At 45.0% G+C, this 16,519-nt stretch overlaps 1 protein-coding gene across 4 annotated transcripts in view; it reads left to right on the top strand.

Annotated features, from left to right (window-relative positions):
- GABRB3 (gamma-aminobutyric acid type A receptor subunit beta3) overlaps positions 1-16,519 on the top strand; it is a 232,056-nt gene that overhangs the window by 142,945 nt on the left and 72,592 nt on the right. For all 4 annotated transcript variants that reach the window (XM_017882403.1, XM_017882404.1, XM_017882406.1 and 1 more), the window contains one exon: positions 11,164-11,384. In XM_017882403.1, the coding sequence (XP_017737892.1) occupies positions 11,164-11,384 (221 nt within the window). The remainder of the gene's footprint in view (positions 1-11,163; positions 11,385-16,519) is intronic.

The raw sequence follows: 16,519 nt of genomic DNA, 5'->3' as shown, positions 1-16,519 counted from the left end.
GGTGTCACCCAGTGAGTCTGACACATTTTGCTCCACCACACCCCACACCATCAGCAAACCAGCACCTGCATAAAGAGTTTATTTAGTGAAGGGCATCTCTCTTACATTTCCCTGGTTCTCATTGGCTTAGGTTGAATTCTCCAGATTTCTTCTCACAGTACAATTTATTTGCCCTTTGAATGTAGGTCAGTGCAATCATTTTGCTTTTCAAACTTACTTGACTCCAGAAAAGTATCTTTTTAGACTTATAAAGAAAACATTTTCAAAATAATTCCTATCCTATGCCAGCTTCTCAGATGGCTTTAGGGGCCTGGGAGACTTATATCTCTTTTCACCAGCTCTTTCAGATTTCATACAGAGGTGACTACTTCATCTTCTGACTACATTCAGCATTTAGGTGCAGGCATAAATGCACACTCTGCCTTTGGGCAGGTATAAAGGCTGAAAAGCCTCAGTAGCCGGACTCCTCTCCTGCCAGCCCTAGGCTTAGTGAGAGGACCCTTACATACACACTTCTTTTGCATTGTTGTACGCTTAACTCAGCACACCATGTCCTCCCCCTGCTAAGGACTTCAGAATGTGTGGCAGGCAGTCTTCACAGATCCAGGGACAGGCATAGGACAGTGAGGTCGCCTGTCACTGGCTGGGCCAATGGGAGGCTGACTTGAGACTTGGGCACGTTTGCTTCCAAAGCTGCTTCTCCTGATCACTCTAATTGTGCTTGGATCCATTTTTCTATAGTGAGCTTTCTAAAGGTATCAATTCTGTCTTCCTTATCTCTGGGTCCCTAACACTAAGCATGGTTCTTGGCTTATGGCAGATAATCAATGCTTAAAGCAAGATGGAGGGAGGCAGAGAAGGAAGCTGTTTTATTATTAAACATCAAATAGAGTCAACGAATGGAAAGCTAGATACCATCGAAGTCTGTTGTGAGAGGAGAGTTGGTTGTAATGTTAGATACTCAGTTCTTGGTCATTAAATGGAATAGATTGGAATTTCCTCAATAAATTTTGTTTAAAAAAGTGCCAATTCCCTCAGCCTAACCTTCCTTGTAGGAATGACTGCAAAGGAAGTCACCACCACCTAGGGCTTATGTAAGCTTCTCAAAACAATTTTCCATCTTCCCTGACCTGAGAACAACTTACCTGCAAGGTTTTGTATCATAAACTTGCTGAACCAGATGCAAATGCAGGTGTCCTGTGGTTTTCACAGCTGCAGTTAAATATTTAAATTTGGTTTAGAAATTGCATTTCTTTCTCGGGGATAGTAAATTTTTTCTTCATTTCCTGTGCTAAGGAATGTAGTCAATTACTTAATTGCAGAATAATGAGCAATATTTCCACTTTCAAATGTGTATTCTTGTCATTTTAATGTGATAAGTGCCAAGAGATTTGCACAAGCAGGAAGAAACTTTGTTGTTTATATGTCTTACTGCAATTCATCTGAGCTGCCTGAATTATACACCTAAAGATGAGCTGAGGTTTCATTTTGGTTTGTTGTTGCTGCTGCTTGTATATTCCCAGGAGATTTTGAAAGGACAGTCACTATGTATAAATGCTTGACTCATGGGTGGTTCATATTCCAGAATGCCTGCTGCCAGCACTCAGGGCTTCCTCTACAGCTTCTAGGTCCAGCAGTACTTTCCTTATCTCCCAGCAGCACTGTGGCTCCAAAACAGGGAGCCTGGGCTAGTCCTGGTGTCTCACCAGGAACAATGGCTTCTTACCTTTGCGTGAAATTGATAATCTGGAGTGAAACCTAACAACCCTTTTTGTCATATTTTTTTCAATAGGAAAACATTGCACACATCCTAAACAAATGACTTACAAATTTGCAGAACTCCACCCACTAGTATTGAAAGCAATTTGAGCTTGTAAAACATGCATCCCATGAACTTCAGGGTTTTGTGCTGTTTGAGACACACACCAATCCTGAGAGCGACTGTATTGTCTGTGGAGAGGGCCCCTGATTTCATTAGATTATCAAAGGGCTTTATGATCCCTAAAATAAGCCAAGATGAACAAATAACTTTTTAATTCAAGTGATTTTGTTTGCAAAGTTTCTAAGAAAGACCCCTTTTAAAAGAAAGTTTCTGTTTTAAGAAAGACCCTTTGTTTTGAATGCGATTCTTACTCGAATATTTCTTCATGGTGATTCTAAGTTCTTCAGGTTTTTATAAGAGAAAGGTATTCAAGACATCTTATCTAATGATTTTGACAAACTACAATAGTTCAAACCAACTATAATTCAGCAAAACAACTCACACGTATACAGCATACTCCAGAGAGGTCCAGTTCCCAGTAGACTGGAAAATTCCCTTGTGCTTTCCTCCTCAGTGCCGGAGCACTCTCCATTAAATCCCATATCCCAGGGCCTCAATGTCCACAGGAACCTGTCACGGTATAGCTAGAGGTGCTGGCAGCTTTCCTTTCTGTAGACAGCTGTTTCAGGTACAGAGGGAGTGGGTAGAGCAGGGGCCCAGAAGGTCTCTGCAGGTGCCCTGGGCTCCTGCCCACCCAGAGGAAACAGCCTTACCTCCGGGAGCCTGGCCTAGGAATGCAGGAGTCCAAGGATAATTTCTCCACATGGGCTTCCCCAGCGGCCTTCCCTGGTGAGGGTTTGGGGTTGAACCGCTGAGTAAGTGGGGTGGCAGAGGTTGTGGAGGGTTGGTGGGCGCCGGGACATCTCATTTCCTATACCTAGAGCCTTCCAAGTACTGTATCCATCCAGGGCCAGCCCCATCTCAGGATTGGCGCTGCACCTGAACCAGAAGCCAAACGTTCTCAGGGTGCTCAGGGCTGTGGAGACACCTGCTAACAAAATAAGTTGAGTCACTATTGGCGCACACACATTCATTGTGTCTTAATTTACAGGAAGGATGTTTAATAAATGCTTGAATGGCTGTAAATCTCAACTCCTACTAAGAGTGTGGTTTTCTAAAGTCAGGTTACATCGAATTATAACCAGAAGAGGCTCGGTGAGCTTAGAAGCTGCACCAGGGCTGAAGATTTCGGTCATGTAAGAGGTTGAGTGTTGCCACCTTTGGTCTGTGGGGCTTGCCCACAGCCCAGGACGCTTCTGCATCCCCTGGACACAGGGCTCTGTCTCTGCAACCCCACCCGAAGCTATTTCACAAGCTCCTGACCCTCTCCCACCCAATAACCCCTTCTCCTCCTCCTCCTCTCCTCCCTCCCTCCTCCCTCCTCCTCCTCCTCCTGCCAACACATTCGGTCTAGATGTGCTGATAATGCTGGCTGTGCCACAGCCAAGGACCAGTGCCAGGAGACAGCCTGTCTCTCCCCGGTGTGTGCTAAGCTAATCAGGTCCACCCTCCCAGGACGAGGCTCCCCACCACCAGCCGCAGGGCGCACCCCGCAGGGCGCACGGGGAGGAGCCTGCCGGCCAGGCTCCGGAGCTGGGCCTCGTCTTTTCCACTAGGGGCCACGCCCCTCAAGCCACAGGCCACGCCTCCTCCCACCCCTGGCCCCGCTTCCGGGAGCTGCCCTCCTCCCCAGGCCCCGCCCCTGGCTGCCTCTGCTTCGCAAAGCCCTGCGCTTCCAGGAAGCTGCTTCTCCCCACACTCCACCCCTGCCCCTCCCCACACTCCACCCCTGCCCCTCCCCGAGCTTCGGCCTCCCGGGTAAAGAGCAGACATGGAGAGGAAGCAACAGTTACGACTTGGGTGAGCCTGGCGGAGGCTCTCGGAGTCTTTGGGACCTCAGCACCGGGATACCAGGAGACTCCCTCGGGTCCCCGTGTGGGCCAGCTACCAGACAGAAGCGGTGAAAGTCGGGGACGCGGTCCCTCTGCAGAGTCACAAGGAGTAGGGGTGTTCTTGCACCTGACTCCCCTACACTTCCCAGCTCTGCCTCAGAGCCTCTGTTTGAGGACTGTCGTTTCAGGCCTCTGCTGGCCCCCTTTCTTCTCTCTAGGGCTCCCTCAGCTACCCTAGGGGGTCACCAACCTAGGTAGAAGGTGAGGTTCACCCTGTGGAGCTATCTCCTCTGCCTCACACTGTGGCACTGTTTTTTTGTGAAAATAGCTGTGTGGGGTAAGTTGATATCAGGAACTGCTTCGTCCAGATGTCCATACCCAAGACTGGCCCTCCAGGGGCAGCCGCTCTGCCCTTCACATAGCTGAATCTTTTACTTCTAGGTTTAGATCAGATGGTTGTTTTTCCAAGAATTCGTCTGTAGTCATCCTTCCCAGAAGTGGCTTTTTCTGATTGCCATATCTCTTCGTGTTTAGTATAGCACTTAACCTAGATTGCTTTTGAATTCTTCGAACCTGCAATTATTGTCTCTGCCACATGGCCAGTCCCTTAGGACCCATAGTGCCTGTAGTTCATCTTCGCCTCCCTCAAGTTGTCTAGCAGGCGGTAAGCACTCAATAAACATTTTCTGAATAACTGAGTAAATACAGGTACACCCTCAGAGATACTTCAAGTTCTGTTCCAGACTACTGCTGTAAAGCAAATATCATGAAGTGAGTCACAAATTTTTTGATTTCCTAAGATATATAAAAGTTATGTTTACACTATATTGTAGTCTATTAACTGTCCAATAACATGATGTCTGTAAAATGTACCTACCTTAATTAAAAATACTGTATTGCTAAAAATGCTAACAATCATCTGAGCCTTCAGAGAGTCATGATTTTTTGCAGGTGGAGTGTCTTGCCTCAGTGTTGATAGCTGCTGACTGATCAGGGTGGTGGTTGCTGAAAACTGTGGCAGTTTCTTTAAATAAGGCAACAATGAAATGTATTACTTTGACTATTCATTTCATGAAATATTTCTCTGTAGCATTGGATGCTGTTTGGTAGCGTTTTACCCACAGTAGAACTTCTTTCAAAATTGGAGTCAATCCTCTCAAGCCCTGCCACTGCTTTGTCAACTCAGGTTATGTAATATTCTAAATCGTTTGTTGTCATTACAGCAATGTTCACAAAATCCTCACCAGGAGCAGATTCCATCTCACACCACGCTTTGCTCATCCATAGGAAGCAACCCCTCATTCATTCAAGTTTAATCATTAGATTCTAGAAATACGGGGACATCTTCAAGTTTCACTTCTAGTTCTCTTGCTATTCCCATCGCATCTGCAATGACTCAAACCCCTCAGAGTCATCCATGAGGGCTGGAATCCACATCTTCCAAACTCCTGTTGGTGTTGATAATTTGACCTCCTCCGATACATCATGAATGATCTTACTGACATCTGGAATGGTGAGTCCTTTCCAGAACGTTTTCAGTTGACTTTGCCCAGATCCATCTAAAGAATCACTGTCTATGGCAGCTATAGCCTTATGAAATGTATTTCTTAAATAATAAAACTTGAAAGTCAGTTTCTCTTTGATCTATGGGCTGCGGAATGGATGTTGTGTTAGCAGACTTGAAAACAGCATCCATCTCTTTGTACATATCCATTAGAGCTCTTGAGTGACCAGGTGCATTGAAAATGAGCAGTAACATTTTGAAAGGAATGTTTTTTTCTGAGCAGAAGGTCTCAACTGTGGGTTGAAAATATTCAGTTTTGTAAATACGTGTTGACGTCTAGGTTTTATTGTTGCATTTATTGAGCATAGGCAGAGTAGCTTAGCATAATTCTTAAGGGCCCTAGGATGTTCAAAAGGGTCTGTGAGCATTGGCTTCAACTTAAAGTCAGCAGCTGCAATTAGCCCCTAACAAGAGAGTCAGCCTGTCCTTTGAAGCTCCGAAGCCAAACATTGACTTCTGTCTTGCTGTGAAAGCCCTACATGGCATCTTCTTCCATTAGAAAAGACTTCTTCCAAAGTCTACACTGAAAATCTGTTGTTGAGTGTAACCACCTTCATCAGTGATCTTAGCAGGATCTTCTGGATAACTTGCTGCAGCTTCTCCATCAGCACTTGCTCCTTCACCTTGCACGTTTGTTGTGGAAATGGCTTCCTTGCTTAAACCTCATGAACCAATCTCTCCTGTCTTCTAACTTTTCTTCTGCAGCTGCCTTGCCTCTTTTAGCCTTTATAGAATTGAAGAGAGTTAGGATTTTGCCCTAGATTAAACTTTGACTTAAGAGAATGTTGTGGTTGGTTCGATATTCTATCCATATCAGCAATAAGACTGTTTGACTTTCTTACCATTCGCTGGAGTAGCTCTTTTAATTTCCTACTAAAACCTTTTATTTGCATTCACAATTTGGCTAACTGGTAGAAAAGGCCTAACATTAGGTCTATAAAACGTTTTTGCACATCCATCATTTGACCTGCTCCCTCACTAAGCTTAATCATTTCTAGTTTTTCATTTACCCTGAGAGATGGGTGACTCTTCCTTGCACTCGAAGCCTTAGAGGCCAATGGAGGATTACTAACTGGCCTCATTTTGATATCGTTGTGTCTCGGATTAGGGAGGCCCAAGGAGAGGGAGAGACACAGGGTTAAGGTTCAGTTGGTAGATCAGTCAGAGGACACACAACATTTGTACGATAAGTTTGCCATCTTATGTGGGTGCTATTCCTGGTGCCCCAGAGCGATAATAATAGTAATATCAAATGTCCCTGATTATAGGTCACCATAACCAATATAAAAATAATGAAATACTGAGATTGAAATCTTGTGAAAATTACCGAAATATGACCCAGAGACATGAAGTGAGGATATGCTGTTGGAAAAACAGTGCTGATCGACTTACATGCTCAACGCTGGGTTGCCACAAACCTTCGATTTGTTAAAAATGCAATATCTGTGAAGCACAGTAGAGTAAGGCGAGCCTGTATCTGGTGACACAGATATTTTCTTGTGCATCCTGGGGGTCTGGCAAAAGAGGGAACGGTAGCAACTCAATTGGTGGAGGACGCAGGCTGCTTCTGACGATATCAACTATCTGTCTCATTTGGTGTCCACTGCTACCTCCCCAACCCCTTGTCAGCCAGCAGGAACCACAGCAACGGGCCCACCCTGCCCCAGAATGGCCAGCTTGGCTCTTCTTTGAGAAGCTCCACCCTTCCCAGTCATTTCTTATTTTCGTACCCAGACATCACCTGAGTCCACCTCGAGCATTAATTTTAAAGAACAAAGGCTTAATTTCCATTTCATATTCTGTGAGGAGTCCAGTGTCCCCTCTGCTCCCCACAGCCAATATTCCTTTAATCCTTGGAGCTTTTAAAGTCTGAAGGCTCTTCCGTTTCTGCAGATGGGCTTGGAATTCAAATTCTGACAGACACTGCATCGCATGCAGATTCCATCTCTTTGTGACTGTGCCCTTCTCTTTGGTTCACGCCACATCACTGCAAATGTAAAAACTGGTAACTTTCCTGGGATGCATGGGATGCATTGAAGGAAAGGATACTTTTACAAAGCATCTTTCTGTAGCGACTGTGCTTAATGTTTGGTGATGGATTGGGCATGGAAGGAGGAGTTGGCGGTGCCGGAGTTCTGATTACTCCCTTTGAAGAACCCCTGCATGACCTAGTCATGCAGGTCCATGCTCAGAGACATCCTTTCAAAGCCCCACCCTGCCAAGCTCACTCCCCTTTATTATGAGGAACTGTTTAGCTCCCACCCCTTGGAGCTTCCACATTGAGAGCCAGGCCCTGAAGGGAGGTGGCCTGAACTTCAAGTCCCGCTGTACTGGGTTACTTGTGTTTGAGGGAGTGGAGGGAGCGGATGAGAAGCAAGTTACTTCAGGTCTTCAATTTTTGTTACTTCATCGATACAGGATAATAATTATAATACATGCTTCATAGTTAAATGAGGTGCTAGGCAGCACGGGGCCTGGAGTTTGCTGAAGGATCATGCACACAAGTGGCTGCCCGCTGTTCCTGGCTCAGTGCTCACTACTGCATGTCACAAGGGGCAGCACCGTGGCCCCCAGAACAGGAAAACCCTGCATTTACTACTCCCAGCTGCACGAGAGTGGAGGGAGGCTTGGACCGTTCCACCATCCCCTTCCCTTCCCTTTGCCAGCTAGTAAGTATCTCAGAAAAGAAGGAGGACACTGATTTGTGCCCCCACTGATGTGATGGTCGTTGCCATACATGGCTGATCACATGCAGCGGGTTTGGATTTACATACCAGCTTTTCCCTCCCGCTGTTACCTAAACTCTTACCCCCTAGTCCACTCAAGTCACCTCAGCAAACACCCGAGACCCAAACTGAGAGGCGCTGCTGATGGTGCGGAGAGCGACACAGTCCAAAATAAGACGCGGAGCCCAAGCTTTCAGGCTGTGAGTGACAGCTGGCTCCCAGGGCTGACAGACGAGTTCTCTCCCTTCTCATGGCAAGCCTTGTGCAAGCCCATCCGGACGGGCTCTGAGAAGGGCGCTAGACATCGCGACTGAGGCGTAAGGATGCGGGGTTAGGAGTAAAGAAAGAAACAAGGGAAACTTCTATTTCAACACGAATGTCACATGGAGGGTGATAGTAGAGAAACCCTGTGGTTGCCACTGCTAACACATGTCCTTTTGTTGTGAAACCACAGCTTTGCACGCCTCAGTTCCAGCGCACCACCCACACCAGCGAAAGGTAGTGGTGATGAAGGGGCGGAATATGCCCTGTGAAGGTGCATTCTCATCCTGATGTTTCGCATCAGCCTGGTGTCCAAGAACCTTTCAGGCCTTTGCTTTACCCACCACTCAGCACTGTCCACTCCTCGGAGGCCCCTGCATGCCATCCCTTCTACCCCTTGAACTTACCATTGCTATGCTAGTTTTTCTCACAAGTGGCTTTGTGTTTTAAAATGGAGGTGTTATTATTATTTAGGTCAGGCAAGGCCGACAGATCAGGAGACGACTGCCATTGAGAAGAGAGTGTGTTCCTCCCAGTTCCGGGGCAGCAGGGAGCCACACCATGCCATGGGGGCTGTTCAGGGAGCGCCAGTGTGGGTCAGGCAGCAGAGGGAGGGGAAATGCCTTTATTGTGGTTGCTGGGAAGGAATGGGTGACACAGGGTGAGCAGGCTCAGAATTGGCTGGTTTAAATAATTTCAGGCCCGTGGGGCACAGGGGCTGTCTTTAGTTGTCTAGTACCTGGACCTGGGGCAGTTTAGGTGGGTGATAGGGACCCCAGAATGTGCAAGCTCAGTAAAAGAGAAGGTTGGAGTCTTAGCCGCTGAAATCTATGCCCTGTGAATTTATGGCATAATAGGTATAAAAAATAAAAGACCTCTGGACTGTAAAAACAAACAAAAGAGGTGGCTGGGGTGTGGGTTCTGGATTGGTTGGTTTGTATGTGAAAGGTACATTCCTAGGAGAGTTACTTACCATCTCTAGGAGTTAGCCAGCCCTGGAAGGGGCCCTCCCTCCAAGGTCCACAGGGTCACAGATCAAAGCATCTGAATACAGAAATAAAAGACACGGTTAATACTCTTGGTCATGGCTCTCTGCTCCATGGAAACTGTCAGTGGCTTTCATTGGCTGCGAAGGTGGCATTCTAGTTTCCACCTTCTGGTCACTGCCCTGGGGTCTAGCCTGACCCATTGCTCTGCTCTCTTTTCCCCATAAACCCAGCATTCCAGCAAAACTGCACTCCACAGGCTTTTTCATCAGGCCCTTAAAAGCAACAGCCCGTGTGTTTTTGATTTGCCCTATGTGCTGTCTGCCTAGCCTAGGCTTATCTTTAGTGCCATCTGCTCTGTGAGAATCTTTCATTGGTGGTGGTGGTGAGGGCCCCCACAGGTTATTACTAGGCACAGAGCTCTGCCCACGAAAGTGTCTGGGGGAAAAAAATGCCTGCTTCTTTTCATCTGCTTCAATGCTGCCTCTCCTTTAAGTTGAAGACAAGGCCTCTCTAAAGACTGTCCAGCCCATTTGGACTTTCTTGCTGTTCCTTCTACTCTTAATTTTTATGAGACTCAAAGCTTAAAAATGTATTTTGTTTGTAGTGATATAGTACAACCTGGTTTTGTTTCCCGCTCTTGTGGCAAGCACCTGAAGACAAACCCATGTCCCCTATCAGTCTCTAGGCCTCTGTATTCCAACACTACTGAGAGCAGCAATAAACAGTCGTCAGGTTAGCAACACCGTGAATTGCCCTGTGAGAAGCAAAGAGAATACTGGAAGGGTTGTCAGGAGGCCTGTGTCTAGGCTGGATTCTTCAGCTGATTTGTTCTCGGCCTCTCGCTGCCCACAGGTGAGGATGTTTGCAGACATGATCGTAAAGTGTGTGAACTCAGAAAGCTGCTTATGCAGAATGGCAGCGATGTTTTTCCCTCCGTGGTTGGAGAATTTACCTCCTAACTTTCGATTTTCCAGCTTGTATCCTTCCGCAGAGGGGTTTGAAATGTCCTGTGAATATCACCAGATTTTTTAGACTTGGTCATTCTAGAACTGAATGGTGATTGCCCCCAACAAAAGAGAATTTCTTTTGTTCCCCATGTCTAGCCTCTGAGTCGTCTTTTTTTCCACTTTGTTCTCACTGAACTAACTGCTTTGGCAAAACAAAAGCAGAACCATCACGTAGATATTTGGTAATTTTGTGGGCAAGCGTGTGGACAACACCGTGGCCCTGTCTGTCTTCCACCTCCCACATCCTGCTTTGACCTCAGAGTCCCATTTTCCCCAGGTGAATATCTCATCATCTCCAGGTGATTCTGTGGTCCACTTAATGTAGAAATGGCCACGGCAAGCTGGAGGAAAAAAGAAATATGAGAGGTAGGGCATGGAGACCTCCCACAGGCCCTGGCGTCTCTGGAGGATGTTTATGGCGGGTTTGTATTTATAACCCTCATGGAGGGCAGAACCAGAGGAAAGTGGCTCAAATTGCAGAGGGAGAGTTTGTAGACAGAGCTCATCTGTCGTGGGTGGTTAAAGCACCTGTCTGCCTGCTGGGAGAGGGAACATCCATGGGAACAATCTAGTTCCCCGCCAGCAACCTGATTTTACAATGAGTTTTTCCCCTTTGTTTCTATGCTGTTATCTGTTAAATGCCAGTTTGTCTAGTCTGCTTCTTACCTGAGTAAAACAGAGGACGTCTATACGTGACACACACAGATTCGTGTACCTATTAAAGCTGGTGTTTGCATTCACAAGAAATAAACCATTGCTTCCCATCCTGCATAAAAATGACATCCATTTCTCCTTGTTATTCACCGTAGAGCCTAGATTGCAAGCTGAATGTGGCTGATGGTGGAGGGGATACGCCTGTGGATGCGTACAAACTAACTTTCTTTCTTTTCTTTTCCCCCCAGGATTATACCTTAACCATGTATTTTCAACAATATTGGAGAGATAAAAGGCTCGCCTATTCTGGGATCCCTCTCAACCTCACGCTTGACAATCGAGTGGCTGACCAGCTATGGGTGCCCGACACATATTTCTTAAATGACAAAAAGTCATTTGTGCATGGAGTGACAGTGAAAAACCGCATGATCCGCCTTCACCCTGATGGGACAGTGCTGTATGGGCTCAGGTCTGTGTGCCTCTTCAGGGCCAATTTTGCTGTTGCATGGTGCATGGGTGTGGAATTTCTCACTTGAGATGATTATCGTAAGTGAGGCAGTGACCTCAGATTAATGAGGAAGCGTCTATGAAGCACTTTAAGCTTTGCAGAAAAAAAAAAATCTCATAACCATAAAATTTGGGGCCTTACTGTTACTATAAATAGTCATCAAGCCGTTGAAAAACAGGCACCTTTGGATCAATTGTATATAATTGGATTGCCACGTCTAAGAACACAGATTCCCTCAGGATGGATTTCCCGTATCATAGCCACAGAGCCCTGTAATTAGTATCACCCTGACACTGCAGTGGCTTCAGCAGAGTTTTTTCAAAGCTGTCTGCACAGTTGGAAAAAAAAGTCTGTGGCGCAGATTGTGGGGTTTACCCTCCACGGAGCTTTATTGAGGTAGTGCCACGAATATTTATGGGAATGACTAAGTGAGAGGTTTCCTGATGAGAAACATCTCTCTCCAGTGCTCATAATCACTCAAATCAGGAAACCAGGCTGCCTTCCTGAGTCCCAGTGAGGAGGCCCTGGGCTTCCCCGGTTGCCCTGGAAACCGCCGGGCCTTTCCATGGGGCTCCATCCCAGCTGGTGGTCAGTTATTTTGAATATCACCTTGCTAAGTGGTGCTCTTAAAAACCTTCTGTCTCCCGCATAGATTTTGCCTGATTTGGGGTTTGCTTTGTTTTAGAACAGTATTTTGTGTGTATGTGTGTCTGCTTCTCGAACTCCTGGCCTAAAAGTGTCCTTGAGACCCTCTAGCCGTGGCTCTCAGTGTTGAGTGGGACGCATGTGGATAGCTTGGAGAAAAGATGTATCTGAAAGTGTTGTGAACCCAGAGCCTTTGAACTAAGACTCTAACAGCTATAAGCGAAATCGTAACAGTATATATTTAAATCCACATCCCTGTGAGTGTCATGCCTCAAGACGGGTAGAGTGAATTATTTAACATTGCCTCAAATAGAACATGTGATGATTTTCTCAGAACCACAGTTTAGAGAGTAGAATTTGGGATTTTAGCAAAATCAGATGTTTTTAACGGTAAGTGGCACATGTCACCCAAGCCATGGTGTTGCTTGAAAAAGAGTCGAGCCTGGAGTTTCTTTGGGAGGTTTTCAGCGTTTTATGTTTTTCCCTGAAAATGAGACCTATGGTTGTGAGGCTCTGAAGGTTCAGGTTCTGATAAGTGCATCAGCTGTGCAAACCGACTATTCAGAAGTCTTGGGAATGTAGAATGAGGAGCCATCTACCTGCCCCCATCCCCAAACAAACTGAAGTGAAAGAAGCTATGTGTGTGTAAATGCGTGTGAGTCTGTGTGTGTGGGTGTGGGTTGAGTTTTGTATGTGTGTGGTATGTGATTGTTTGGTGTGTGTTGGGTTTGTTGTGTGTGTGTGGTATGTGTTGTGTTGGTGTGCATTGTGCATGTGTGTGTGGTGTGTGTTTTGTGTGGTAATGTGTGTATTGTATGTGCACGTGTGTGTGTGATGGGGAAGAGCAAAAAGAAGCAAATATCAATAAAACCTAATGTAGGAATTTTTGACTTTTTAAACAAAACATGCTATTTGGGTTTTCTCCACTTTTATTTTTGCATTCTTTATTTTTTTACCAGAAGTAGTGTATGTCAGTCTGTCTGTGTATGTCTTTGTTAAAAGCAAAGAGCTTTAACTCTGTTAAAATAGAATTATGTAATACATATAAAAACTCTGTCATAAATTCCCCAACTCTTGGAAAATGTTGGATTTTAGGTAAGAGTAAGATAAACAAAGAAAATAAAAATTGCTTGGTCTGTAAGTTTATATGTAAACATTAAATAATAATGTAATAATAAGCCATGGGAGACCTTTAGTAGTAAACTTTGTATAATAACCTAAAAAAGCCTTAGTCAAATTTATATCCATTATGCCTCTCAAATGCCTCTTAAATCAAGAAATGGATTTTTAAGTAAGTAGCTGGGTTTTTTCAAGTGTGGTATAGGTATACTCCTTAGCTCTTTATTTACAGCATCATATGTTTGAAACAGTTCTTCGGAGTTACATAGACCTGGATAAGTTGTCATAAAGAATCTCCAAAGTATAGAGTGACCACAACATTCTTCATGTCTTTAACAGCTAAACTTATGTCATCTGCTCATTAGAAACTGGCTATTCTAGAAATTTCTGCCTTGATATTTAAAAAACACATAGCTCTAGAGATTGATTTGAACTTCTGGACAAAAGAGCAAATCAATAAGTCATAACACTGATCATTAAACTCATATACACATATTCTTTGCTATCCTATGTAAACTTCAGTACCATTTATATATTTTACATGTGACCTTTGATAAAAAAACAAGGTGTGAGTGCTCACTTGGATCAGCCACCCTCCATCCTCTCCTTGGCCCCAGGGCCCACCTTCCCTCCCCAGTCTTTTTACTGTTGCACTGGCTGGATGGTGACATGGCGGGCCAGGAGTGGGCCAGTGTGTGTAACTCAACAATGCCTTGCCTCCTTTTGGTAAATAGGTACTATGGCCTTGGCCTGGTGGAGGTCTGGCACAGCTGAGAACCCTGAAGTTAAATTCCCCGTGGTGGAAGGTTTGCAGAGAGCTGGGGTTGTACCTGCTCTCCTGCTTGTAGTGTACGGCTGGGGAAGGTCCTGCCCAACAGAGATTGCTCTCCTACTCATGATGTGCATGAAATACTGGTTGGACTGGCTGTATCACTGAGACCTTCGGCTTGAATTTCTCTCACCCGTGGACACTGGGATTGGCTCTCACCTTGTCTGTCCAGCAGTAGCCTACACTGGTAGGTCAGTCACCACTTACCTCCTCCAGGCTTCTTTTGTTACTCATGCCCAGCCATTATGGGAACAGCATCAGTGGGCTTTTGCTTTATCTAGGCTGGATGAACACCTTTGGCTGTAGATGAGCTGTCCATGACGTAGGTTTGTACGTCAACTCAGTCTTATTCTGGGAAATCATTAATCCTTAACTCTGATGACTCTGCAAAAGTAGTCACTGACCACTCATGCAGATGCTTGAGAGTGATCACATTCTTGTAGTGATAAAAGGTTGTTTTAAATCATGAGCCATTTTCCCCATGACTCTTAGAGCCCCTTGAGCTTGAAACGTGGGTTAACACTAGCTTGCTCTTCTTAGCAGCTTGAGCTCAGCTGAATACGATGGTGAACTGAGATCCCTGCACCAGCTGAAGTCAGCATGTGATGGGAGAGAATGCTCTGGACAGGGCATGCAAGCCATCCTAAAATAAAACATAAATCCTTGACAGTTTCCTTTGGACAGTCAAACCTTTTAAGGAACTAGGAAGATCTTGGCTGACTAAGAAATGAATGGGCCTTTGTCCTGTCCCAGTCACAGCTTTTCTGTTTTCTTTGATGCTGTGCTGAAGTTTTCTTCTATCTGTAAGAAGGCAGAATTATCATCCCTTTTCCTAACTTTCTTTTTCAGTCTCTTGGGCCTTGGATGTATGTCACTGACCTCACCTTGCGTCATTAAGCGTACCTTGTAATGTGGTCTTTTCTTCATGCCATACATGTTGTATCTTCCTATCATTTATCTGATGCTATGAGTTGGCAAGGGGGGTTCACGAAATAGTGTTCAGTTTGCTCCAGAAAGCACCTGGGAATCTGAGGCTGAGTCATCAAAACAACAGAATCCATATTTTGCCTGAGAAGCGTATTGCAAAATCTGTTGGACCGTACATGATAAAGTTCCCACTTGTGGCTAAAAATTGCTTTAAGTTGGCAAAATTGCCATTTCTATACTTAAAGATTGAAAGCAATATTAAGATGAAGCCAGAACTTATATCAGAAGATTCAAATGAACTCATCAAATTCGTTTGACTAGCATCTTACTCTGAAAGTGTTTTATACAGTGGTTCTGTTAAAATACTTTTCTCCTTAGAAAAGATATCAATGCACAGAGTTATTAGGGCTCGCGTGATTTTCATGCAGCCGTCCCTAACTCCCAAACCCTTGTTTTGTCACCATCTCCCAAATTATGCAACTAAAAAGCATATTGATAAATTTCTTCCCAGATGGGATTATGCCCGTCTACACTCCCACGAGCAATAAAGTATATATTAACTTTAGGACTGTGATACCTGCTTTGGAATTTATTATAACTGAGGCTACTGTAAGTAATCTATCCATTTTCTTCATCTCTCAAGGCCCGTGAAGATCGCCTGACTTGCTTTAAATTCTGGCTCATACACTTCTCTGCTCCCCACCCCCAGCATGTTTTATTCTTCCCCTCCTTATAAGGTCTCTTCTCACCTTCTCCGCAAACTCCCCCCTCACTTGGATTTGATGAGATTACTTCACACTTTAATTGGAAACACACTTTAATTGGAAAACTTCATCTTTGAGTTACAAAGAGCCCACCTGAGCTATCTGGTGCTCACTCTTTGCCTCCCCTATCAAAATGGAGAGCAGCTCAGCATCCTGACCATTTCCAAAATGAGCTTTGCCTTGGCTCCCTGTCACTACTGGAGGACTTGGCTCCTGCAGTCCTGACCTCTCCCTTTCTGCTACTCTCCTCCTCCCTCGTCATGCTTCCAGTACGCACACTTTCCTTCTGCTCTTCAGAAGCATCAGGCTTGCCCCTGTCCTAGGGCCTTTGCACTTGCCCTTGCGGGACACGGACTCCTCTGTGTCTAGATGGTTATGTGTTCAGCATCATTATAATGTAATTAGGTAACTAAGGATTGCTCAGCTGTCACACTCATAGGGAGAGCCCTTCCCTGATCATTCAGTCACTTTCTATTACATTACCATTTTGGGTTGTTATCATAGCACTTACCCAGAGCTGACATTATCTTGTCAGTTTATTGCATTTCTTACTTATTGACTCACTGTTCCCGTCCATGATGACGGGGAAGCCACCATGAGAATATGAATTCTTGGAGAAAAGAATGGTTTCTGTCTTGTTCATTATTCCATCCCCAAATTCTAGAGTAGTGCTTCATGGAAAAAAAAAAGTATGGCCTGAGAGTTAACTTTGAATTCCATTTAGCCCTTCCATAGTACTTATATTTCCATATTTTCTATTTAGGTGTTCAATCCCTAGGAATTTATCTTGGTGTAGGATGTGATGTAGCTAT

This window comes from Rhinopithecus bieti, unplaced genomic scaffold, assembly GCF_001698545.2.
Source record: "Rhinopithecus bieti isolate Rb0 unplaced genomic scaffold, ASM169854v2 scaffold_13247, whole genome shotgun sequence".
NCBI classification, from domain to species: domain Eukaryota; kingdom Metazoa; phylum Chordata; class Mammalia; order Primates; family Cercopithecidae; genus Rhinopithecus; species Rhinopithecus bieti.
The sequence above is the reverse complement of the archived record's forward strand: the minus strand, read 5'-3'. Positions and strand labels throughout refer to the sequence as shown.